This window comes from Dermacentor albipictus, chromosome 8, assembly GCF_038994185.2.
Source record: "Dermacentor albipictus isolate Rhodes 1998 colony chromosome 8, USDA_Dalb.pri_finalv2, whole genome shotgun sequence".
NCBI lineage: Eukaryota > Metazoa > Arthropoda > Arachnida > Ixodida > Ixodidae > Dermacentor > Dermacentor albipictus.
Window position 1 is genome coordinate 61,420,992 of NC_091828.1, and position 27,728 is coordinate 61,448,719.

The window sequence follows — 27,728 nt, forward strand, 5'->3', positions numbered from 1 at the left end:
AGTTACAAAGGTATTTTCCATTTACTCCTAACCCCAATTCTTCCCAATCCAGGTCTCTAAATACCTCCTGTAAACACGCTGTGAATAGCATTGGAGAGATCGTATCTCCCTGTCTGACGCCTTTCTTTATTGGGATTTTCTACCTTTCTTTATGGAGGACTACAGTGGCTGTGGAGCCACTATAGATATCTTTCAGTATTTTTATATACGGCTCGTCTACACCCTGATTCCGCAATGTCTCCATGACTGTCGAGGTATCGACTGAATCAAACGCTTTCTCGTAATCAGTTGAAAGCTATATATAATGGTTGGTTATATTCCGCACATTTCTCTATCACCTGATTGATAGTGTGAGTATGATCTATTGTTGAGTAGCCTTTACGGAATCCTGCCTGGTCCTTTGGTTGACAGAAGTCTAAGGTGTTCCTGATTCTATTTGCGATTACCTTAGTAAATACTTTGTAGGCGACGGACAGTAAGCTGATCGGTCTATAATTTTTCAAATCTTTGGCGTCCCCTTTCTTATGGATTAGGATTATGTTAGCGTTCTTCCAAGATTCCGGTATGCTCGAGGTCATGAAGCATTGTGTATACAGGGTGGCCAGTTTTTCTAGAACAATCTGCCCACCGTCCTTCAACAAATCTGCTGTTACCTGATCCTCCCCAGCTGCCTACCCCCTTTGCTTAGCTCCCAAGGCTTTCCTTACTTCTTCCGGCGTTACTTGTAGGATTTCGAATTCCTCTAGACCATTCTCTCTTCCATTATCATCGTGGGTGCCACTCGTACTGCATAAATCTCTATAGAACTCGTGAGCCACTTGAACCATCTCATTAATATTAGTAATGATACTGCCAGCTTTGTCTCTTAACGCATACACCTGATTCTTGCCAATTCCTAGTTTCTTCTTCCCTGCTTTTAGGCTTCCTCCATTCCTGCGAGCTTGTTCAATTCTATCCATATTGTACTTCCTTATGTCAGCTGTCTTACGCTTGTTGACTAAATTCGAAAGTTCGGCCAGTTCTATTCTAGATGTAGGGTTAGAGGCTTTCATACATTGGCGTTTCTTGATCACATCTTTCGTCCCCTACGATAGTTTACTGGTATTCTGTCTAACGGAGTTACCGCCGAGTTCTGTTGCACACTCCTTAATGATGCCCACAAGATTGTCGTTCATTGCTTCAACACTAAGGTCCTCTTCCTGACTTAAAGCCGAATACCTGTTCTGTAGCTTGATATGGAATTCCTCTATTTTCCCTCTTACCGCTAACTCATTGATCGGCTTCTTATGTACCAGTTTCTTCCGTTCCCTCCACAGGTCTAGGCCAATTCGAGTTCATACCATCCTGTGGTCGCTGCAGCGCACCTTACCGAGCACGTGCACATCTTGTATGATGCCAGGGTTAGCCCAGAGTATGAAGTTTATTTCATTTCTAGTCTCGCCGTTCGGGCTCCCCCACGTCCACTTTCAGCTATCCCGCTTGCCGAAGAAAGTATTCATTATCCGCATATTATTCTGTTCCGCAAACTCTACTAATAACTCTCCCCTGCTATTCCTAGTGCCTATGCCATGTTCACCCACTGCCTTGTCTCCAGCCTGCTTCTAGCCTACCTTGGCATTGAAATCGCCGATCAGTATAGTGTATTTCGTTTTCACTCTACCCATCGCCGATTCCACGTCTTCATAGAAGCTTTCGACTTCCTGGTGATCATGATTGGATGTAGGGGCGTAGACCTGTACAAACTTCATCTTGTACCTCATATTAGGTTTCACAAGAAGACACGCCACCCTCTCGTTAATGCTATAAAATTCCTCTATGTTACCAGCTATATTTTTATTAATCAGGAATCTGACTCCTAGTTCTCGTCTCTCCCCTAAGCCCCGGTAGCACAAGACGTGCCCACTTCTTAGCACTGTATATGCCTCTTTTGGTCTCCTAACTTCACTTAGCCCTATTATATTCCATTTACTGCCCTTTAATTCTTCCAATAGCACTACTAGACGCCTCAATAGATAACGTTGTAGCGTTAAACGTTGCCAGGTTCATACTCCAATGTCGGCCAGTCTGGAGCCAGGGATTCTTAGCACCCGTTGCTGTGTCGCAGGTCTGACCGCCGCCGTGGTCAGTTGCTTCGCAGCTGCTGGGGACTGAGGACCGGGGTTTGATTGTTGTGTTCATATAGGAGGTTGTGGCCAAGTATTGCACCAAGGTGGCCGATCCTTCTCTGGTGAGGGAGTGCGTTGCCGGTTCTGGTCACCGGGATCAAGCTACACTCCAGGCCTGTTTATGCAATTTTATAAACAAGCGGATTTTTTTTATTCCAGTGGAACATTGCGCGGCACCGGGATTCGTACCACGGACCTCTTGCACGCGAGGCGAGTGTTCTACCTCCACGCCACTGCTGCACCTCTGCAGAGCAGAAGGGTGGGACAAAAAATTAATCTGCAGAAAACTGAAATAATGTTTAACAGTCTCGGAAGGGAGCAGCAGTTTACGATATATAGCGAGGCACTGGAAATGGTAAGGAAATACATCTACTTAGGACAGTTAGTGACTGCTGATCCGGACCATGAGAGTGAAATAATCAGAAGAATAAGAATTGGCTGGGGTGCGTTTCGGCAGGCATTCGCAGATCATGAACAGCAGGTTGCCATTATCCCTCAAGAGAAAAGTGTATAACAGCTGTGTCTTACCAGTACTCACGTACGGGGCAGAAACCTGGAGGCTTACGAAAAGGGTTCTACTTAAATTGAGGACGACGCAACGAGCTATGGAAAGAAGAATGATAAGTGTAACGTTAAGCGATAAGAAAAGAGCAGATTGGGTGAGGGAACAAACGCGCGTTAATGACATCTTAGTTGAAATCAAGAAAAAGATAGGGGCATGGGCAGGACATGTAATGAGGAGGGAAGATAACCAATGGTCATCAAGGGTTACGGCCTGGATTCCGAGGGAAGGGAAGCGTAGCTGGGGGCGACAGAACATTAGGTGGGCAGATGAGATTAGGAAGTTTGGAGGGTCAACATGGCCACAATGAGTACATGACCGGGGAGGTTGGAGAAGTATGGGAGAGGCCTTTGCCCTGCAGCGGGCGTAACCAGGCTGACGATGAAATGTAAGTACACGGGTGTTTTCGCACCCATCGAAACGCGGCCGCCATGGCCGGGATTCGATCCGGGGACTTCGTGCGCAGCAGCCCAATACCATAGCCACTGAGCAATCACGGGGCATTACGTAAACTTCCTTCTTTAGTTCCGCAGCTGGAATGTATGACTACGTCTGAGCGATATGGCAAATTCCCTCATTCACTGAGAGCACCGCCGACGTTACACTAAAGGCCACTGCTGTTGATTTGTAGCATTTACTTATGCAATAACCTTAAATTTTTAGCTCGCGTAAAACTGAAGCTTACTGAAATATTGAATCACTTGTTGAACAAAATTTTCTGAATAATCAGATTGACTGTACTACTTATATAGCGGGAAGCTATAGGCCAATACTATCGTTTCATTTTTTTCAAAACATGTGACAGTTGCTCTCGATTTCCGAAAGTGTCAAACGTCATATGTGTTCTTCTTTCTTTTGGCTCTGAATGCGCACGCGTGGTCATGCAGTATTGCGCTGTGGCAAAAACTCGTCAGTTCTGTTGAGCCTCAGCACCAGACATGTCAAGAACCACTGGACACAAGCCTCGAGCTCGACGCAACAGGGACGACGCAACGCCGAGTACAAGCCATGCAGGCAACGACGACGCTCCATTCACTGTAGCCGACTGCAATACGTGAGTCTTCTGTGTCACACTTTTATAGAGAGTTGTACGTGTACAGACGGCGTGGAACAGACAGGTTAACAGGTTTATGAATAGATAGCGAAGCGAAACGCCGTTCTCTTGGCAAGACAATTCCCGGGTACCTGGTGTGCTACTGCGCTACCACCCGGCCCCGACAAACAATAAAAGCTTCCACTGTCTCTCTTTCCCGCGGCAAATACCGCGTCATTCGCAGTTCCATTGCAACTGTTTCATTTTATTTAAGCGCTAGCGCTTCTACCGAAAGCGAATGTTTGCTTTCGATTGATGCATTGAATTTCCGTTTGTTTGCCACACGATATACTTCATTTGGGCGACTGATTAGCTGTCTCTAGAAAACATTAGTGTAGCTGCAAACATTATAGATTGTTCTCTCATGTTCGCCATTGGAAGTAGTTTGCCAATCGAAGCGCTATTCATTACCAGGCCAGCAGCCTACTGTCGGAAGTAGTGACGACACTAATAGTCAAGCGAACGCAACTGGTAGCAATAACACCAACACTATCACGACTACCTTCCGATTGAAATTACCTGCAATGTCTTCTTTGAAGTAAAGCGAAGGGCGAAAAGCACTCATTTGGTGCAATTTTATCACCCGCTAGAAGGCCGTCTGCAATCACCTTTAGGAAAAAAATCTACCTATTTATGAGGGTGGGCAATCCATCAGTTTTCTTTCTGTATAATCGAAGATTGTTTTATTGTCGATACATTATTTCCATAGCGAATAATTCACTTAAGTCATCATTGAAAAATTAGGTGAGGGTTAACGTTGATGTCAGGGCTTCATTTGTTCAAAATAGGGAATAAAACACGAATACTTACATTACAGTGCTCCTACTAAGATGCTACATGTAGGTCTCTCAAAACACCCACCCATGCTGGGCTCATGTCGAACCTGGTGTAGGAAAAGCTATTCTAGGGCTCGGACGGTCAGCATAAGGTGGGCGACGGGCCTGATGAGACGTCCGGATAACGTTAACTTCCTCTCATGCTTCCGCAGATGGAATATGTGATAAAGTAATGCCATCGTTTTCTAACAACATGAAATTATGACTAGATATATTTGTTTACCGCATGACATAAGTTCACCGATATCTTCCACCATATGAAATAACACGTTAATAGAAAACGCTAAGTGCGTTTAAGACGCCTGTTTGCGCGGTAGTGCCCTAAGATGGTATTTATGAAATTTATACTATTTATTATATTTATGGAAAGCAGCACACGAGCACTTGATAAATCATCTCGTAGGGCGACATTACGCAACGCGACGGCCTAAAGTACAGAGGCAGTAGTGCACAGTGTATTCCGCCGCCTGCCCCTCCCCCCCCCCCATAGCGAACGGTAATACTCTTAAAGCTAAGCTATCGTTGGCTCATCTTTCGGTGCTGCCGCACCTGCTGCTGTGGTACACAGTAGAATATTCACAGGATGGTGCCGCTACCTTCATACCGCTACTTGTGAATAATCCAGCGTTGTCAAGTCATGGTCTTTCAATTGGGGTCATACAGTTGTAGTGATTGCACTGTAACTACCGCGTTGCCATTATGCCCCCGGCTTGAACTCTGAAAGGGTGAGCTATTCACGGAAAACTGCGATTGGTGGGTCGCATCGCCGTGTAGCGGCAAAACGTTACCATGCCATCGTTGTTGTGATGCCACCGTCCTCTTGTCATCGTGAACCCTGCTGGTTGCAATTTTTAACGATTAGCTGGTAGCGGACTTTATGCATAATGTTGATTGAGAGAGCCAGCGGTGGCAGGATGCGTCCCAATCTTTCAAAGAGGTTTAGGTACCGCAGAAAGAGGTGAGGGCTCTGGCCTACCAAAAAGCTTCGCAATTCGTGATGCGGAGTTGGCGGTCCTATGGCTTTCGCGGGCCCGCTTGAACTGTTCTTTGGATGATATAGTGCTCGCTACACAAGTTGTCTTGTGTGTTGTTCCAGCCTGCCTGTTGAATTCCTTTTGGGAATGGCAGGTCCTGAGGAGTGTCTCTGCTAACGCTGTTTCCCGTGCTAGTGCGACAAGTTGAATCCGTGACAGCAGTAAGAACTAGACTCGGCCCTTCAAACCATAGTTGTCTTCCCTTTCGGTGGTCCACCGTGTATCCCCATGCGACCGCAGGGGCGCTTAAGTCCCCTGCGATCAGCAAGGTACTTAAACAGCAGGCGGGCTCCCATAGCTACTTGATCTGCTTCGGTGAACAGTCGTAAAAACCTAGGTTGTTGTTTGTGGCTTCTGTACACAATCAGGATGAAGGGGCTCTGTTGCGTCCGCGTTGCCGACGGGATAACCTCCCGGAGAATGCGGGCTACTGTATCGATGCCTGTGTGATAACGTATCGCCAGAATGTTTAGATTAGCTAGTGTGGCTAATGGGCCAGCGCTTATCATCGCAAAGTGCCGTGTACGCTGCGCATCCCGAAAGCTTAGCCGGTTCTTAGGTCTCTTGTAATGCGATAACACCGGGGGAAGCATGTGGTGTGAAGGGGGTGATGTATTGCTGTAAGTGTGCTCGTTTTCGCCGGAAACCCAAGCATTTACACTGCCAAATGTAGCAGGTTACTAGTTCATGAGTACTCGCAGCCATCTTTGTCAGGTCGCCAGTACGACTTCTTCAGGGTACCCTCTCTGGGACTGAATAGGTTGTTTTCCAGTTCTGTCAAAGGGCTGTTGTGATTTCGAGCCAGAGTCGCGACCATGTCCTGAAGCGCTTTGCGCGTGTCGTTCATTATGACGGCCCACTATGGAGCTATCGCAGTCTTTTGACACAATTTGTGGACCGATCTCTAAAACGGGTAGTCACGAGAGGCGAAGTGAACAATGCCAACTTCTGCTTTCTTTTTTTTTCTTACACTATGGGTCTTTCATGTTTACCAGCAGAAGCAGCAGCAGCACTAGTAGCCGCAACAGCGATGAGTCAACGCCAAGAAAAAACAAGGCGCCCAAGGAGCAACCTCCAACCAATGTCAAAGCCGGTGTGAGGTGAGTCCTATATACGAGATCTCAACGTTGACTTTGCAAAACCTGTGCCAATATAGTGTTGTATACGGCGGAACTGCAGGTGGTTCATTTTATTGTAACAACGAGTAGCGTCATAGAAAATGAGTTTCTTTTTAATGACTCACTGAATAAACTTTATTGAAACCAGCAAGAGATGGTGGCTGGGCCTAGGCCTCCCAGGTGGGGACGTCGAGGTGTTGCCTCTTCGCCGCCTCGCAGGCCTGCTGGGTCGCCCAGAGTTGGTCGTCAAGGTTGAGGCTACGCAGGGCAGCGTGCCATCTCGACGAGAGGGCCGTGGGGTTAGTGTCGGGGTATTGGTGTGTACAGTCCCAAAGCATGTGTGGAAGTGTGGCTGGCTGTGTCTTGCAGATATGGCACGTGGGATTGGGGTAAATGTCTGGGTAGATCTTGTTATAAAGTTGTAACGAGGGGTAACTATTGGTTTGTAGCAGGCGGAAAGTTGTAGCCTGCGCTCGGGATAGTTTGTTGTGTGGGCCGGGGAAGGTTCTACGCCCTAAGTTGAAGGACTTCACAAGATCATTGTAGCGTGTCAGGCGATCCCTACTGGTGGGGGCAGCCTCCTCTTCTCCCTCGCAGTTAACTAGGCCTCGCGCTAGGGAGTGGGTAACCTCGTTGAGGTTTGGGAGGTGCGGGTGGACGGTGCCTACATGAGCCGGGAACCAGACGAGTGTAACCTGATGGTCGGTTGAGCGGGACGCTTGTTGCAAGATGCGCAAGGCTTGGTGTGAAATACGACCATTGATATAGTTGATAACGGCGGAGCGGGAGTCAGAGACGATGGTATGGCATGTTGGGTCTAGTGTGGCTAGCGCGATGGCTACTTCAGCTTCCTCAGCGTGTGGGGTTACTAGGCTGATAGCATGGTGGAGAGAGCCTTCACGCGTGGTGACGGCTGCAAAGCGGGCACCATGGGGATATTCGGCGGCGTCGACGAAACTCACACCGTCGTGCCGAGTAAGGGATTTGGTGAGAACCGTGGCACGTGCTGTGCGACGTGCGTGGTTGTATTCGGGGTGCATGTTTCTGGGGATAGGATCGGCGTGAATCCAAGCTCGTATGGTGGAGGAGATCTGGTGCTTATGGCCGTGTTGATGTTGGTAGGTGTTACCGTGCGAGGTGAGGATATGGCGACCCGTCGCTGTGAGAGTAAGTCTCTCCAGCTGAGAGCGACGTTGGGCCTCGATGAGCTCGTCCAGTGTGTTGTGGACACCTAGTTGGAGGAGGTCAGTGCTGGTGCAACCGGGGAGGCCGAGGGCTTGTTTATAGACACGGCGTAGGAGGATGTTGATCTTGGTTTGTTCAGCCTTGTACCAGTTTAGATACGCAGCAACGTAGGTGATGTGGCAAATTACGAATGACTGGATTAATCGGAGCAGATTCTCCTCTTTCATACCCCCACGGCGGTTGGGGACCCGCTTCAAAAGTCTCATGGTGTTGGCTGTATTCCTCTTGATTTTGGCGAGGGCCATGCCATTCGCTCCGTTCGCCTCTATGAGCAAGCCGAGCAAACGGATATTGGTGACGAGGGGTATGGGGCTGCCATCCGTGAGATGAAGCGCAATGTCTTCGTAATGGCGTTTAGCAGTGGGATATTTTGGACGGCGGCCACGGAAAGTTGGCCTGTAGAGGAGTTCGGACTTCGCAGGGGAGCAGCGAAGCCCCGTGCCTTGGATATAGGTCTCGACTGTTTCAATGGCGGATTGTAGTGCCGTTTCTATTTCGCCGTCACTGCCTTTGTGGGCCCAGATGGGTATATCGTCAGCGTATAAGGTGTGGGTGACACCGTCCACTTGCTGCAACTCCTTGGCAAGATCGATCATGACAAGATTAAAAAGCATTGGGGAGATAACGGAGCCCTGGGGAGTTCCCGCGCTGCCCAAAGTCTGGGCGTCGGAACGGAGATCCCCCACCGAAAGGAAGGCCGTGCGATTAGACAGAAAGTCTCTGACGTAATATTAAGGCGTGAGATGCGGTCAAGAATGGTGGAATGGGCTATGCTGTCAAATGGTTTTTCGAGGTCGAGGCCGAGTATAGCTTTAGTAGTACGTGTTCTATCTTCTAGTATATGGTGCTTAAGTTGTAGCATGACGTCTTGGGTCGACAGGTGAGCCCGGAAGCCAATGACAGAGTGAGGATACGCTGCAGTGTCTTCCAGATGGGTGTTAATTCGCGTGAGGAAGGCATGCTCCATAACCTTTCCCACACATGAGGTTAGTGAGATGGGGCGAAGATGATCGAGGCTAGAAGGTTTGCCAGGTTTCGGAATAAGGATGACCTTTGCTGTTTTCCAGGCCGGCGGAATGGCACCATTACGCCAGCAGTCATTGATATAATCTGTCAGGTGGGTGACGGAGGCATCATCCAGATTACGGAGGGCTTTGTTAGTGACCCCATCGGGCCCAGGGGCAGAACGGCTGTTTAATTCATGCAGGGCGGCTTGGATCTCAGCGACACTAAAGTCTTCGTCCAGTGGGAGCAAAGGTCAGTGGGAGGGGGCCCCGGCGTAGGAGCCGTGAGATTGCACTGGGCCCACGGGGAGATACTTGTTGGTGAGGTAGTCTAAGACTTGGGCATGGCCCTGTTTCTTCCTTTCTGTATAGAGAAGTTTAGTAAGGCGATCTTGTTGGGAATAGCGGGTGGCATGACTATCGAGGAGGTGTTTGAGAAGCTTCCAAGAAGAGGGACAATGGATCTGTCCGTCAGCAGTATTGCACAGTTCAGTCCACTGCTGACGGCTCAGAGTGAGGCAATGGGCTTCAATTTCCTTATTAAGGAGGGCTATTTTAGCGCGGAGGCGCCTGTTGAGACGTTGCCCTTTCCAGCGGGATAGGATGGATGTTTTAGCCGCGAGGAGGTGGGCCAGTCTACTGTCCATGCGCTCGACGGGGGCATCGGTGGTAACGGTGTGCGTGGCGGCATTGGTATCGGAGTGGAGATTTCGGGTCCATGCATCAATGTCCGCTAAGCGTTCCGCGTGCTGGTCAGCGGATCGATGCTTGCGAAATGCATCCCAGTCAACCCAAGTGAACTCACGGGATTTGGCAGTAACTGCAGCTATCCGAGGGATAAGTATGGCAATGATGGAATGGTCACTACCGAGATCATGTTGTGTGTTGCTCCATTGGGCGTTGGTGACGTTCTTTGTAAATGTCAGGTCGGGGGTCGTGTCGCGGGAAGTGGAGCTACCGAGGCGTGTGGGGAACGTGGGGTCTGTAATGAAAGTGAGGCCGAGGTCTTGGGAGTCTTTCCAGAGGTTTTGAGCCGCCGTCGTCGAGTAGCCATATCCCTATACCGTATGGGGGAGATTGAAGTCTCCACCGATAACGAGGGGGTTGGTGCCAGCTACGTTAAGGGCCTTCTTGAAGAGGGTGAGAAAACGGCTTCGAACTTTGGCAGAGGGATGGCTGTACACGTTAAGGAAAAAAATACTTTCCTTACGTCTCCTGGTGGGGATAAGTTCAACGGGAAGGTGTTCGATGTTCCGGTCGTGGAGATTGTGTTCGGTGGCGGTGATTCTCTTGTGGACGAAAGTGCAGAGGCGGCAAAAAGCATGTGGCCGGATGAAAGGTTGGTAACCTGGGAGGGTGACCGAATCGATATGGGTTTCCTGAATCATGATGACGTCCGGTTGCGGGGTGAGGGTACGAAGGTGTTGACGGATGACTGGCTGTTTGCCGAGATAGCCTCGGCAGTTCCACTGCCAGATAAGTGTATCTCTGTTAGGGTGGGCCATGATGGGGACTGGGGGATGCCGTCAGGGGCAGTGCTGGGGTTTGGAGGGTAGGAGGAGCGGGCATGGGGAGAGCTTGTAGGTGGGTTTCAATGTTTGTGACGCACTGTGCCAGTGCGAGAACGGCGTGTTGCATGAATTCGACTGCGTTCTGGAGTGTGGTCATCGTGCTTTGAAGTGCGACTAGCATGTCCTTAACCTCTGAGTGCACTTGGCCCGTGGCTTCTTCTTGGGGGGCCCGCTTTTTGGGGGCTGGTGTCAGTGGAGCGTCGTGGCTAGAGGAGTGGGCACTTCGGCGGGTGGTGTTTGTGAATTAGGTTGCGCATAATGGCATTTTCTTTTTTGAGGTGAGCTATTTCTGCGTTATCATTGGTGTTCGTGGACTGTGGAGAAGGTGTGTTGCGACCCTCTCGCGAGGCGCCCTTAAGGGCTTCTGCGAAGCTCACCTTGTTAGTAGGAGACTTGGCGGCTGGGGCAGAAGTAGATCTGTGTTGGCTTCCGACATGGCGCATCTGATATGCGCGACCAGTCTGCTATGTCTACAAATACTACCACGGTGGCATTTAGATGTGGGTAAAATGCGGAAAAACATATCATTGTAAAAACATAACGCCGGTTAAAGTATAGCTTCAATTCTTTTTAAAATAATTGCATGCACGAAAATACCGTATTGCACTGTCCTGATATTCATGAAATGGAGCACGTCAGCACATAGCAAACAGACTGTGATAGTCAAGGAAATGCAAAAACAGAAAAGGGCGCCGTTTGATCAGCCGCTTCCAAGACTTTATACGGAACCTTATTTTTTACAGCAAACCTGTATTTGGCTAGGGATCCATGCATTTTTGTTCCCCATGAACAAAAATTATCATCATGAATGGCTCCTCCCGCCGTAAGCATTCATGCTCCCGTAAAGATGCAAAAACTGCAATGGCGCTTAGCCACGTAAGGCAGAGGCTACAAGAACTCGGCAAAGTAAGGCATACAATGCTTAAATTCTTTCTATTTATGCACACAACATACAGAACAGCATATACAAGACTGTCATCATCAATGGGAATGTCATCATCAATGGGTACCCAATGTGCAATGACCCATTACTTAAGCCCATTATGCCAATGGCCCATTACCCGTAAGCAAGCAAAATGCAATGACTCAAAGGCCGGTAAGGTTCATGGCTACTCATACTGCTTGAATTAGCTCCAATGACACTACCCCACTTGTCGTTGTCGGTGTTTTCAAAGTGGATATGTATGTAACGGAAAGGGAGTGGTTTACGGGTTCTATGTGGCAGACATATATCTTGCGATGCCACACTGATCCGGCGCGACCGACCACCCAGCGGCGTGCGTGCATCAATTTGATATGCTAAAAGAAAATAACTGCAGTTGCCACTGAAATGATGAATACCGATCAAGACAATGAGTGTGCGTACCTTTAGTCACGATGACGACCCATCAACATAATAAATGAGTTCGTACCTTTGTTCAAAATTATGTGACACCTCCATGTCGTGCGCTAAAAAGCTTCTCTGGCCCACCATCTTCAAAAAGTGGAATGACTCATGACTTTTCCTGCTGTTATTTATTCTGAAACGTCCGCGAATACAAACTATTTCATTTCAATTCGATATGAATGCACTATAATTGCCGCGTATTCCGAAGCTATCGGAGTACATACGGAACATAGCAGGTGTAGTGTGATCGCTCTGTCAGAACCTTCCCATCTCCCGTGCCTCCACATCTCCACATAGAAAGAAAAAGACGTGCAAATTGAAATGCAAGAAGTACAAGCATCTGCACTACTTCAGTTTCTTTATGTTTACATATTTCCATAGCGCTGGGCAACATTTGAAAAAGTCTATTTTCCACGTGGTTCCGTATTACCTTTCACAAAGATGACAGCTTGAACATGAAATTAGTCCAAACCATTAGACGCATGCTGCAGCAAGGTAGTTCGGTTTTTAGGTGCGCTTCATGTTTTTGTATTTTTGCAGAATGAAATGACTGACTTTTCTCGTCAAATGCTTCACGTATCTTCAAAATTTGTGCTCATAAAGAAGTGCAAACTCATTTTACCAGGGAAATTCTCAATTCCATTTAAACGTGTAATTCTATGTTTGTATTGCCGCGACGAAAAAGCGCAAGGTAATAATAGATTCAAGTAGTTATTTTCCAGAAACCATAGTAGAATGTGATTCCTCGGCTGCTCATTTACTGAGGATGCAAAAAGGCGAATGTGCGGCGAGGCGATTGCCAAAATAAATTTTATTACGTAAGGAATTCGCGCAGTAGCAGTTTCTTCTCGCATAGGAGAAATATTCTTTGCGCTGCTGGCAACAGGATCATTATACAGTGTGTAGTTCTTGATCGGTTCATTTAACCTTTCTCCTTTAATTTAAGGGCCTAATGTGAGCCGCACCTAAGACAACCATGTGACTAAACCTTTCAGAATTCAATTATTGTGTTAATGCTTCTAGATGCGGTAAATCAGACGGCTTTCTTGTAGCCTGGAATTGTCGTCCGACCCTTATGACTAACGTTGACATTAAAACCATGAAAAAATAACGGTGATTACGACTTTAATTCGGCGCATATGAAAATAAAACGCAACTTTAAATAGGTGCACTGTACTACAGCATTCAAATATATAAGTGAGGATACTGTTAGGAAATGTAAATTGACACAAAGCCCAACTAACGCTAGACAAGCAGCATAATACAATAACCATCTTCACAACGATTTCTGCGAACACAAGACACTGGAAAAAGACTTTCATTGGTTTTAAGTAGCGGTTAAGAAATCATGATATTTTTATTTACAATACATGGAGAAGAAATGAGCGATGCAGGACTGTCTGCAGCATTCATTAACGTTTCTGTGAGGTGGAAAATAGTTCCAATCCCGATATATTACGATTCTTCGGATGGAAGCTAACTCACAGGCACAGCGAGATGTGCTGATCCACCAGGAACCAGGAATTCTGCGCAGAGCATGAAAACTGCGCAGCAGGACAACTTCCGTAGCTTATGTTGCCGGGCTAGTTGATTTTGCATGCTAATTTAAAGAGAGGGTTCTGCAACACCACGAAGACGATAGTGCACATGTTCTCGTCCTGTATTTCTGTTGTTATTGTAGCACCATCCTTTCTATATATCATGACCGCTAACAACTGCAAATAGCATTTACCTTGAAAAAAAAGTTTTCAATCCATTTCCGGTCCCGTGTCGGCCAGCACATGCATGAGCTATGGAAGGAGAAATGTACAAGAAATTTCACAATACATGCATGCACGTGGTAATGGACACTCACCATTGTGCATTGATTAAAGCTAGAGGGCACTGGGGGCAGCAGAGGCTTGTGAACCTGCATGACGAGTTGGAAGCACATCTCGAACAGCATCTAACAGAGCACATAGAGGTGAGGATAAATTCCACTTTATTTGAAAGTTGTTTAAAGATAAAGAAATGTACCTTCAATGTGAGCAGCTATCGAGGAAAGATGATGGAAGTAGTCCAGAGCCCTAACTGGAGCCGACAATTATACCGAAAGCAAAGAAACTGGGCTGCGTGCCAAATACCTCCCGGGCGCTGAGTAAGCAACACCGTTTTGCCTTCTTATCAAAAACCTTCCAGGGTATCGAAAGCCTCATGTCCCACTGCACCTACAGGACGTAAAGAGACAGATATGTCGTGATACATATACAAGTGTATGCTACAAGGTGCAAGTTTGCGTGTAAAGAACGTATTAGCAGCAGCTGCCAGGAGTTGGGCGCCGTTCAAGGGTGCATCAAAAACATGTGGGCCTGCCTTTGGCACAACTGGCAGTAAGCGGAAAATAACATGATCAAATCGGGGCTGCAGAATGAGTAAACAATATTTCCTACATTGGGGCACTGATGCTGAAGTTTGCTCGCCTGGGGTACGCAATCTGGTACCTGCTCACGTGAACAAGGCACCTATGTAAGAATGCTACTACATGCTCTGACACAGTGCAAGTAGCCTGGTAATTACACCATACATATTCCCGAAATGCGAATTCTCATGTCCACTAGTTTGTAATTTTCTCAACATGACCTTTCCCAAGTGCTGTCTAGCCATGAACCTCAAGTACGTTATGCGCGTGGTCAGTGAAAAAAATATTCTTTTGCACAACGTTAGGACTTTCAAAAGTGTGAGCTTACGTTGAGCTGGTGGCTCCCGCGGTTGGGGTTGCTCCCTAAAGCTTAATATATATAATGTCACATTCTTCAAATCTTTTATTCCGAACTTGTTTGAGACTAGCTGCTCATATTGATTTTTTTAATGATCCTGGACACAAGAGAAAAATCAGATTGAAATGATGTCACAGCATCAAATCACCAGAAACATCAGAAACATCACAGAATAGTGTATGAATATTCTATGCAGAAGCAGGGACAGAGAAGGTAGTATAGTTGCGCTTCTGTAAAACTGGGTCCCCTAACCTACCGCACGACAAACAGGCGTCATGCCGAAATTACCACGACTATTTTAAATGTATGCGCTAACCGCATCAGGCGATAATCTGAGGCGACACACGGCGCGATGACCTGGAGGTCACTGAACCATGGTCGCTCATAGCGTCGTTCAGATTCTGAGTTTGAATAGCCTAAACGTAGGGAGACGTACCTACGAGTATATAAAGGACTTTCTAATTGACAGAACAGTAACGGTCAGTCTAGGGGGTAACGAGGAGAAAGGGATAGAGCTCAGCAATAAGGGGACACCGCAGGGCTCGGTGCTTTCCCCCACTCTCTTTAACATAGTAATGATGGGACTCCCGCGCAAACTTAAGGACTTACGGGGTCTAGAACATACGATCTATGCGGGTGACATCACCCTATGGATAGAGGAAGTGACGCCTACATGGAAGAAACGCTGCAAAAGGCCATCAATAGAATTGAAGAGCACTTAGAAAAAGCCGGACTTAAATGTGCAGCTACGAAGTCGGAGGCTCTCTTCATCAGTCCACAGAAAATGCGAAAGAAAATTCCTAACCACGGGATAAAACCCACGGTTAATGGGGACGCAATTCCAAACGTAAAAGCTATACGAGTGCTAGGCATGCGCATACAGGACAATCTAAGAAATACGGAAACGATTAGAATGCTTGAAATGAGCGTAAGCCAAACTTGTCGACTCCTCAGAAGAATCGCCAACAAGAAGGCAGGCATGAGGGAGGCTAAACTATTAAGGATAGTACAGTCCTTCGCGATCAGCAAGATCACATACGCAACGCCGTACCTTAAACTAACAAGGGCCGAGAAAAACAAAATAGAAATCCTCATCAGGAAAGGAGTTAAAACAGCCCTAAACCTTCCACCATGCACCTCTACGCACAGGATATTAAACATGGGCATTTCCAACACCCTAGAAGAGTTGATCGAAGCCACACTAGTCTCCCAGCAACAGAGACTAATGAGAAGCAGAGTTGGTCTGAGACTTCTAGAGAAACTAGGATACAAAACTAGCAACAAAGTAAGAAACATGGGAGCCATTCCGTCGCAAATCAGAGATACGATACGCATACCACCACTCCCGAAGAATATGCATCCCAGTCACCATCAGGATAGGAGGAAAGACAGGGTTAAAGCACTACAAAAATCACTAGATAAAAAGCAAGGGGTTTTCTGCACGAATGCAGCAGAATATGAAAGCAGACCAGGTTTTGTCTCAGTGACGACGCAGGCTAACGGTGAGAACTCAAAGAGCTGCAGTACCCCGCAAAACAGAGTGGAGGTTGCAGAGGAGGTGGCCATAGCCCTAGCTTTGACTCAAAAAGGGGTCAAAATCATAGTGTCAGATTCCAAAACAGCCATCAGGAATTATACCGCAGAGAGAATCCCCAAGAGGCGCTCAACATATTAGAGAAAGGACGAATTCCAGAAGAATTAGTAAACCTTATATGGACTCCTGCCCACGAAGGCTTGCCCGGCAACGAGAAAGCGCACGCATTGGCCCGAGAGCTTATTTACCGGTACACCAATGCAGCCTCTCCAGCCAAGGAACCCCTACAAAAAGAAGGCATAAACACTTACAGCGAAATTCTCGCTTATTATAGAATGGGAAGGAAAATACTGCCAGAGGCGCATAACAAACTAAGTAAGCAAGAAGAAATAACATGGAGGCAACTGCAAGCGGGGGTTGATCTGCAACCCCTAAATACTGAAGAGATGGCACAATAACATTGAGAACGTGAACTGCAAACACTGCAGGGCAAAGGCGGACATGATCCACATAATATGGACATGTCCTAGATACAGTAAACCAGACAGGGATAGACAATCCTGGGAGACTTTAATGACCAGCTCGAAGGAAGATGATCAAAGAGAAGTCATCCGCATGGCCCTGGACAGCGCTGAGCTCCAAGGAGCATCAGCCAGCTGAAAAGGGAGGAGCAATCCGAAGAGACAGGAAGACTCCTGACTCTTCGGGGCTCTTTTTGCGGGTGCAAATAAACGTCATTTCTCTCTCTTTCTGAGTTTGCAGAAAATTTAACCCATCGCCATCATCGCGCAGAAGTGGTTTGTCAAATTAGTCAATATGAAGAAGGCGTTGTGCCTACATACGCGACTTCCGAGGTGAATGTCTAAGCTAAGTTCGTGTTCTACAGAGTGGTTTCAGTGATGAAACTGCCGACGCTCACTCCATTTTCAGCCATCCATCTACACAGTACAATGAAAACGTTGAATAATCTATGAAACAGCATCGAGAGTTGCAGTTTACGCCCTCACTTATGACACATATCAGTACTTCGTAAATTTATTTAAGAGCCGCAGTAAAATGTTATGGCCCAACCTAATTGTTCGATAAAGAGGAGCGAGAGCGCTACACCACAGAAATCGAGCAGCTGGGAAATCCTCGCTCTGGCGTATTGTGTAATTAAGTACCTTTCACCGCGCTTGTTCCTGACGCTGCCCTATTATGTCTTCAAGAATACACCATCTAGACCAAACAAGACTGTTGCTACGTTTGCTTTATCTGCGTCCAGTCCAGTCTCCTTGCGCGCAAGTGGCAGCGAGAGACGATGGCGTCGTCATCGTGCTACCTGTCGCTGTGTTACATCACCTCATACGGTTACCACTCTCTAGCCGCAAAACTAACTGGCTGGGGGCGAGCGACTGCCTTGGCGGCTGAAAAACGACACGAAATTTTGCGTGTTAATTATCGAGTCGGAAGTGGACAGTTTACGCAGCACGGCGAAGCAAAACACAACGGAGAGTAACAACCCACGAGCACTTCCCTCACAATGGCGCGACGATCCCGTAGGTTTGGCATTGACTCGTTCTATTCGGTGGACCCAGGCTTTCCGACGAGCTTCCTTCTATTTTCCGCGCGGTAAGGCAAAAAGCTTTTTCCCTTTACTGTCATAGTTATGACATCCGAACACGCAGCAACAAGTCATAGCGAGACCACGAGTGAGACGGAGCCAGACCACCACTTCGCATACATGCCATAAGTGCATGTGACGAGCAGAGGGACACTTTCAAGATGGCGCTGAGGCTGGAAAACCAAAATACAAAGAGCTTAAAGCGCACGCGCTATCAAGTGGCAGCAATCAGGCGATCGAAGACAGAGCTGAGGAAAGTGGCATAGTTCAAAAGATGGTGGTACTCTTCCCGAAGGTAGAGAGGCTTTAAGTATGGCGTCATTTGCCAATGGAAGTGCAATGATATACATCAGGTGAGAAGTACCTCACGTCACCTTACCTGCGCAAGGGATTTGTTCAACTTGCTTGGAAGTCGCCGATGTGCAAGTGTCCCTAGGAGACCGAAAACTAAGTGTGGCGTCGATGTATATAACTCCACGAAGGAAGGTCTCCATGGAGGCTTTTCTAATGGAGTTTTGCATTCGTTGCCACTCACCTGGAACAATCTGTGATGACTTTAACACACATAATTTACTTTGCGAAGAAAAAGTCGTAGATGTTGGAAACAAGAAACTTGCCGCTGCTGCGAATGCTGCTGACTCATCTGTGGCGAACGATGGCAAAGCATTTTTCTTTCGTGCGATAGACCTCGTGTTACATTCTGGAGACCATTTGGTGTCATCTACAACGCCCCAAACAGGATGAGCAGCAACTATTTCCGCATCTTCGCAATCATCATCAGATTTCAGAATGCCTTCGGCAATTCTCTACTGTGACACGCTGGGACACATACAGCTAATGTTTGGATGAATACCATGGTGAGCTGTTTCCAGACATATTACGAGGCAAGAGAGTGGCAGCTTCAGTGTTGAAACTGCCAGGCCATTTCCCTACTCCTGATTTGAAACTAAGTAATGTCTGCACAGCGCGTGCGAAAACGGAGCGTAATGGGATAAACGCTGCCATCCGTCGTCACTCAAGAGAGCTTGAGGCAGCCGCAATAGCCTGCTTTTTGTGAGGGCTTATCGGCTTTTACTCCCATGACAAGCATATGGGAAGTAATCACTAACCTATCATGAAAAATTCGCCCACACGGGCCAACGTTGCACAAGTTATTTAATTGCGTCTGGAGCATATGAGAGATCCCAGAAGCGTGAAATACAGCATAGGTGGGGCCAGTGTTCATGTCTGGAAAGTATCCTGTGAACCTTGCCTCATATTGCTAACATAATGCGTAATAAAATTGATGGAAAGACTATTATGTTCGTAGTTAACGTGGTGTCTTGAGCAATGAAGTAGACTGTCATCATGTGCTACCAGATTTTGTTTACGGTTGAGTGCCGAGGGCAGTTTCATGGACTTACGTAGTCACGTCGACCACCATCGCGTCAACGGATTTTTGACCCTCGCAATTTTCATGGACGTCGCCAAAGCATATGACTCCGTGCTTTATACAGGCATCATCAACGGACTCCAGACCGTGGGCTTCCCTGGGAATGCTTCTCGATTCATCCAACAGTTTGACATTTATTTGTCCAGGATATGCGCGGAAATATGAGCGAATGGCGACGCATTTCCGTCGACGCCCCACAACATACTGTGCTACCTCCTTTGCTTTTTAACGTTGCCATGGAGAGCCTCGTACATGCAATGAAAGTAGGTTGGACAGAAGTTAGTGTCCATGTACTCAGATGTCATATGCATTTGGATATCATGGAACCAACACAAGCGTTCGGCTCGGATAGCCCCGGGCGCAGTCTCCTTAATCGACACTTGGCCTATCAACGCTTTATCGACGCTTTATCGAGCTTAGACCCATCAAGGCTTTTTTCGAAAGTTTACTGTAGCCTCAGTATATCCTAACAACCAGCGAAACGACACCATTTCAACTGTCCAAGTAAAATATATGCGCTAGACCTCTTGATCAGAGTTCCAAACCGACATACAAATGCACCATACGGGCAGGAGTGTGCACAAACAGATAGCTTCGTAGCGGTATTTGGCATACCCTCCCTTCATATGTCATAGTCTGGCCGCCAGTATCGCGTAGTTTTGTCTGCACCAGTAGAAGCTGCCGCAGTTACCGCGGTCTGGGGAAAACTACGCGCCTATTCCATACGAGACGTCGCGGTGCTTGCGAACTCAAAATCCTCGTTACACTGTTTACACCTAAACCTACGTCGAGACAAGTTTACAAGGCAATCTCCGGCACTCATCAAAATTCTAACGGGAAATCGATTCAACGTGCAGTTTCATTGGATCCTGCCCCACGTAGGAATTGAGGGAAATGAAAAAGCTGACACTATTGCATGCCTATCACAGACATGCGTCCCAAAAGTAAGAGCGCCAAATATTTTTCAGAACATAAGCCTGCTATCCCCATTCATTTCAGGGCTATCCACCAGACTCCACACCACACCTGTGTGACCCACAGATTACTCGCGAAGTAGAAATGGCGTTGTACCACATCAGAACCGACTCCACACACAACCCGACGTTGTGATTCAAAGCTGGACGATGCGTTTTTTCCGCTTTGTGGTTTCTGTGGTGATATCGAAGGCATCGAACATTTCATTAGGCTATGCTCACACTTCGACACGGAAACCAAAGCGACAGTAGACAGCCTGCAAAAGAAGCCTTACGATACTGTATGCGATATTGTATGTGCAAGTACTGAGTGGTAGACAATTTCGATTAATTCTTGAACATCTGCGTTCAACTGAAGGCCAATATTGATAAACGTCTATCTGAACATACGTTCACTTGTGTGACCTGTGCAGGCCACATGACGGGGAAGTTTCTGGGCAATTGTTTAGTACCGTTATTGATTCTGGGCAGCTGAGTCACACATTGTTTGTATAGTTTACAGTTATTTTTAATGCACCAATATAATAGGTAGACTTCATTCGCTATGGAGCTGTCACACTCATTTGACTAAATCTCGAAGACTGTGCCATCCAACACTATTTGTCGCGAGAAGCGAAGTGTACAATGCAACTTCGATCGCTTTTCTTAAACTATGCGCCTTTATTCTTTATCAGCAGCAGCAGCAGTAGCAGGTGCACCAGCACTAGCAGCAGCACCAGCACTAGCAGCAGCACCAGCACTAGCAGCAGCACCAGCACTAGCAGCAGCACCAGCACTAGCAGCAGCAGCAGCACTAGTAGCAGCAGCAGCAGCGATGAGTCAACACCTAAGAAAAACAGGGCGGCCATGGAGAAACCTCCAACCAATATGAAAGGCGATGTGAGGTGAGCCCTATATATGAAATCTAAACATTGCCTCTGCAAAACCTGGGCCAATAAAGTGCCGTATGCAGATCAACTGCAACCTGGTTCACTTTATTGTACCCACGAATAACGCAGCCGAAAGCGAATGTTTTTTTTTAATTATAGTATATTTCATTCCGTTTGGATACCCGCAAGGCACATCTGCTTTGTGTGACCTGCCCGCCTTGTCGAGAAAAACCACGATGGCCGCATTTATATGTTGCTGAAATGCGGAAACAAATGTTTTAGATTAAAGTTCAGGTTAAGAAACTTACGTCGTGCAAATTATTCCGGTGTCCCCCAACACAGTGTGCATCATAATCACATCTTCTTTTTGGCAATTAAAACCCCATAAATTTTATAGAAACTATATTCTGACTTCAAACTGAATTTGCCTTTCAAATATTGCAAAAAGACAGACCCCGTGTATTCGTACGACGCGAAACACAGTTCTGGGTACATTCTAGAAAACATATTGCCGGTTCAAGTATGGTTGCAAGTTTCTTTAAGGCGCTTGCCTACACAAAAGTACCGTATTGTACTATCATGATAGTAATGAAATGAAACACTTCAGCATGTGGCAAACACTGGAAAGCTTCAAGTCACGTGGTCGTGCTGGAAGTTCGAAAACAGAAAAGAGCGCCATTTTTTCGGCCACGTCCAACCCTATACACCAAACTACTTTTTTCCTAGTCTTTATTCTGAAACGCCTGCGAACACAAACTCTTTCATTCGAATTTTATATGAATGCACTCCAATTCTCGCGTATTCGCGTAAATACTGAGCATAACAGTTAGCATGATCACTCTGTCACAATCTTCGCTTCTCATCTCCTGTGCAATATCCACATAGACAGAGAAAGACGTGCAAAGTGAAATGAAAAAAAAAACAGGAGATTCCGCACTAGTTACCTTTGTTGTTTGCATGTTGACATAGCGCCGCGCAACATTTCAACAAGACTATTTGCCACGTACTTCTGTATCTCCTTTCACGAAGATGACCGTAGCTCGAACATGAAACTTTTCAGAACCATTAGACGCATGTTCGTGCAAGGTAACTCTATCTTTAGGTGCGCTTGATTTTTTGGCAATTTTCCACAATGAAATCACTTTTCTGGTCACAGGCTTCGCGTATTTTTTACATTTGTACTAATAAAAAGTTCAAACGTGTTTTAATAGGAAACTTCTCAATCGCATTATTTGTGGGTAGATCTGTATTTGTACTCCAGCGACAAAACAGAGGGAACTGATAATACATTCAGGTAGTTATCACTCGTCCACAACTAAAGCAGCATGTCATTCGTCAGTGACGTACTTAATGAGACTTGCTTCTCAATGGCGCCCTTTGAGGCAATTGCCAAAATAAATTTCATTAGTTAACAAATTCGCACAGCACAGGTTTCTTATGGCATAGGAGAAATATTCCTTGCACTGCAGGTAACATCTTTGTACAGGGAGTAGTTTTGAATCGATTCAATTCATCCGTCTTAGTCCATTCATTGAAGTGCCTAATGCCAGCCTCGCTTAAGACAATGATATGACTAAACATTTTAGAATGAAATAATTGTATCAATGCTTAAAAATACGCTATTACTTCAGACGGCTTTTATATAGCCAGGAATGATCGTCCGTCAGTTGACTAAAGTTGGCATTAAAACAATGTAAAAGTCACGGTGATCACGACTTTCTCGAGATGCATATGAAAAGAAAGGCAATATATTTATATATGCGATGCACTACAATATTCGATGATATAATTCAATAGTGTGTTAGAGCCTTTAGAACACTAAAAGCCCTCCTAACGCTAAACCGATTTCGGTAAAACCAGCATATAACAAAAACCGTCTTCGCAAAACGTTTTCTGGGAATAGAAATATTACAGAAACATTTTATATGGTTTCTAAATAGAGGTTAATAAATACTGATATTTTCATTACAAAAGATAATGAAGAAATGAAGGATGCACAACAGCCTGTAGCATTCATTACCGTTTCTGTGAGGTAGCAACTATTTCCGATTCTTGGGAGGCAACCTTTCGCAGTCCTGATTTTACAACTGATGAAAGCGATGTTGTTTCGATAAATAGATACTTGGGAGACGTGACTAGGCTTCACTTTTGTTATATATAAATCGACCGATATTATATGCAGAAACTCCGTTATAGTTGCCTAAGTATGCAATACCATAACCCAAATTTCAAGTTGGCCCGCGCCCAAACTTGTAGTTGGCCCACGCCCAGCTTTCATCTGGCCCACGCGCAACTTTAAAACTGGCCCACGCGCAACTTTAAAACTGGCCCACGCGCAACTTTGAAACTGGCCCGCGCGCAACTTTGAAACTGGCCCGCGCGCAACTTTGAAACTGGCCCGCGCGCAACTTTGAAACTGGCCCACGCGCAACTTTGAAACTGGCCCACGCGCAACTTCGAAACTGGCCCACGCGCAACTTTGAAACTGGCCCACGCGCAACTTTGAAACTGGCCCGCGCGCAACTTTGAAACTGGCCCGCGCGCAACTTTGAAACTGGCCCGCGCGCAACTTTGAAACTGGCCCGCGCGCAACTTTGAAACTGGCCCGCGCGCAACTTTGAAACTGGCCCACGCGCAACTTTGAAACTGGCCCACGCGCAACTTTGAAACTGGCCCACGCGCAACTTTGAAACTGGCCCACGCGCAACTTTGAAACTGGCCCGCGCGCAACTTTGAAACTGGCCCGCGCGCAACTTTGAAACTGGCCCGCGCGCAACTTTGAAACTGGCCCGCGCGAAACTTTGAAACTGGCCCGCGCGCAACTTTGAAACTGGCCCACGCGCAACTTTGAAACTGGCCCACGCGCAACTTTGAAACTGGCCCACGCGCAACTTTGAAACTGGCCCACGCGCAACTTTGAAACTGGCCCGCGCGCAACTTTGAAACTGGCCCGCGCGCAACTTTGAAACTGGCCCGCGCGCAACTTTGAAACTGGCCCGCGCGCAACTTTGAAACTGGCCCGCGCGCAACTTTGAAACTGGCCCGCGCGCAACTTTGAAACTGGACCGCGCGCAACTCTGAAACTGGCCCGCGCGCAACTCTGAAACTGGTCCGCGCGCAACTCTGAAACTGGCCCGCGCGCAACTCTGAAACTGGCCCGCGCGCAACTCTGAAACTGGCCCGCGCGCAACTCTGAAACTGGCCCGCGCGCAACTTTGAAACTGGCCCGCGCGCAACTCTGAAACTGGCCCGCGCGCAACTCTGAAACTGGTCCGCGCGCAACTCTGAAACTGGCCCGCGCGCAACTCTGAAACTGGCCCGCGCGCAACTCTGAAACTGGCCCGCGCGCAACTCTGAAACTGGCCCGCGCGCAACTCTGAAACTGGCCCGCGCGTAACTCTGAAACTCGCCCACGCCCAAATATCAGTTGGCCACCCCCCTTATAATTGGGCAGGGCATTTCTCCGGTGGCTAAGAGAAAGATTTCGCTGCCGTTTCCATGCAGTGCAGGACACCTTCCGATTGTTAGTATCGGAATCGCCTAAAAGAAGCCGCCTCGACCCATAAACGTTTTCTTTTTCAGATGTTGCCTGCAGCCTCAGTATATCCAACCTACACTTGCAAACGCAACATTTCAACTGTCCAATAAAAATTTATTGTGCTAGACCTCTTGATCACAGCGCTTCGAACCTGCCTACGAGTGCAGCAAACTGGCCGTTGTGTCCACAAACAGAAATTGGCGCAGCGCAATACTGCATACCCTCCTTTGATGTGTCATGGTCTAGCCACCGGGACCCCGTAATTTCGTCTACAAAAGTAGGAACTGTCGCAATTACAGCGGCTTTGCGAAAACTGCGCGCGTATGCCGTACGTGACGTCGGGGTGCTGATGGACTCGAAGTCATCGTTACAATCTTTACCCCATGGCCTACCTCAACACAAGTTTAGAAGGCTGTCTCTGGCGCTGATCAAAGTTGTAATGAGGAAGGGCATTCGACGACAAACTTATTGCAACCTATCCCACGTAGGAATTGAAGAAAATGAAAAACTGGCGCTCTTGCACTGCCTATCACTGACATGTGTCCCAAAAGTATGAGCGGCAAAATTTCTTCAGAACCCTAAGGATGCAATACCCGTCCACAACTGCTAATTGATGATCACCCACGAGCGTACCTTGTAACTACGTTACGAGAGAGTACGCCCAAGTTGGGAGTGGTGAGAAATTTCAGCGAATTCTAGAATGCTTGCGTTCAACTGAAGGGCAATCTTGGCGAAAGTCTATATGAACATTCCTTTATTTGTGTGACCTCTGCAGGCCACATGACGCGGCAATTTCTGGGAAGCTACTTAGTACAGTGATTTATTCTGGGTGGCTGATTCGCATATCTTTTTATGTATTGCTCATTGATTACTAACGCAACTAAATTATAAGTAGACTTCACCCCTTATGGAGTTATCATATTCATTTGACGAAACATATGGACCAATCTCGAAGACGGTGCCATCTAACACTATCTGTCACGAGAGAAGTGAACAATGCTAACTTGTCTCCTTTTTGCACTATGCGTCTTTTGTCTTTGCCAGTAGCCGCACCAGCAGCACTAGTAGCAGCAGCAGCGATGAGATAAGGCCACGGAAAAACAAGGCGGCCATGGAGCAACCTCCAACAACTGTGAAAGACGGTGTGAGGTGAGCCCTATGTACGAAATCTTAACGTTGGCTCTGCGAAAGCTGTGCCAATATAGTGTTGTATGCAGCGAACCTGCAGCTGGATCACTTTATTGTACCAACGAGTAGCACCACCGAAAGGAAATGTTCTTTTTTAATTAATGTATATTTTTGCTCTTGGATACATCGAAGGCACACCTGCTTTTTGTGACCGGTCCACTTTGTCGAGAAAAACCCCGATGGCCGCGTTTATATTTTGGTGAAATGCGGGAACAAATATTTTAGATTAAGGTTCCAGTTAGGAAACTTACGTGGTTCAAATTATTCCGCAGTCCCCCACTACAGTTTGCCTCACATCACGGTTTTGGCACTTGAAATACCATAATTTTTATGGAAAAGATATTCTGACTTCAAACTAAAAGTGCCTTTCAAATATTGCAGAAAGGCAGACCACGTATATTCATACGGCGCGAAACACAATTTTGGGTTCATTCTAGAAAACATATTATTGCCGGCTCAAGTATGCTTTCAAGTTTCCTTAAGGTGCTTGCCTACACGAAAGTACCGTATTGTACTATCATGATAGTAATGAAATGAAACACTTGAGCATGTGGCAAACACACAGGAAAGCTTCAAGTCACGTGGTCGTGCTGGAAATTCGAAAACAGAAAAGAGCGCAGTTTCTTCGGCCCCTTCTAACCCTATATACCAAACTACTTTTGGTACATGTAAATGTACAATGTACCAGTTGCCAGAGACTCCTCTTTTAGTTGGAGATTTTAATGCTCATTGCACTCTTTGGGACAGCGATAAAACTGACCAAAGAGGGCAGCTTATTGAAGATTTCGTTTTATCAAATTACGCTTGTATTTTAATCTGAGGTGCGCCAACCTATTTCTCACATACATCACAAAACTTAATTTCCTGGATTTAGCCTTTTGCTCACCATGTGGTTTTATTGATTCAAATGGGAAGTCCTGAACACCTCACATGGCAGCGATCATCTACCTGCTGTTATCGAACTCGCATCATCACTACCCATAACAAATGTTAAACCACGTCGCTGGAAAATCCTTCTTGGTCCGGTACTGGCCGCTTGTCATGAAACCTGCAGAACTCGACGAAGTATTTTGAAGTGAACTAAGCGTAAACGAAATTAATGAAATGTTCATTGTGATTTTCATGTCAGCGGCAGGAAAGGCAATACCTCAAGCAACTAGCTTTGTGCGCTAGAACACCTATCCCTGGTGGTTTACTGAGCGTGCGCAGAAGCAAAGAAGCGTCAAAATAGGGCCTGGGGAATCTTGAGAACATACCCGTCCTATGTCAACCTCTTATACTTTAAACAGGTAAAAGCACGATTTTTTCAAAGGCAGGAGGAAAAATCATCGCGGCAGAAATATATATCCTCAATTAACAGTTCAGTGACATCTAAGCGAATGTGGGAACAGTTGGGAAAGTTTTGGGGAGATTACTCATCTTACACAATACCGTCACTCACAACTCCAGGAACAAACACACCACCACGATAACAGGCAGAGATACTTGGAGAACATTTCTGTGATGTATCCAGTTCGACGAATTATACTAAAGAATTTTTAAAGTGCAAACAGTCTGCAGAAAAGCAGAAGGTGCCCACTACTAGCGCGTCAAATTACCTGTTCAATACGCTCAACACAGAGCAGGAAATAAATACCGGCCTTTCTGCAGGAAAAAAAACAACAGAAAGTCACCAACGTATTCACTATGCCATGCTGGCACATCTGTCTCAAGCATTTGCAGGTGCTCTCCGAAAAATATTTCAACAGAATCTGCGAATCTGGTGCGATGCCGGAAGAGTGGAAAAAGGCAACAGTAGTGCTTTTTCTAAAAGCAAGTA

The 27,728-nt window shown here is 46.7% G+C and overlaps 1 protein-coding gene and 1 long non-coding RNA gene across 38 annotated transcripts in view; both read left to right on the forward strand.

The window, feature by feature from the left end:
* The window catches only part of LOC135915154 (histone-lysine N-methyltransferase PRDM9-like), a 473,262-nt gene that overhangs the window by 421,960 nt on the left and 23,574 nt on the right, over positions 1-27,728 (forward strand). For 22 of the 37 annotated variants that reach the window (XM_065448165.2, XM_070523463.1, XM_065448166.2 and 19 more), the window contains one exon: positions 25,766-25,870. In XM_065448165.2, the coding sequence (XP_065304237.1) occupies positions 25,766-25,870 (105 nt within the window). Of the gene's footprint in view, positions 1-21,090; positions 21,199-25,765; positions 25,871-27,728 lie in introns of all 37 variants that reach the window. The other 15 variants (XM_070523464.1, XM_070523459.1, XM_070523455.1 and 12 more) reach the window with 4 other exon arrangements.
* LOC135915164 (uncharacterized) lies at positions 3,746-11,451 on the forward strand. The gene is made up of 3 exons (XR_010568530.1): positions 3,746-3,781; positions 6,689-6,790; positions 11,372-11,451. It is a non-coding gene; the product is annotated as an uncharacterized lncRNA (long non-coding RNA).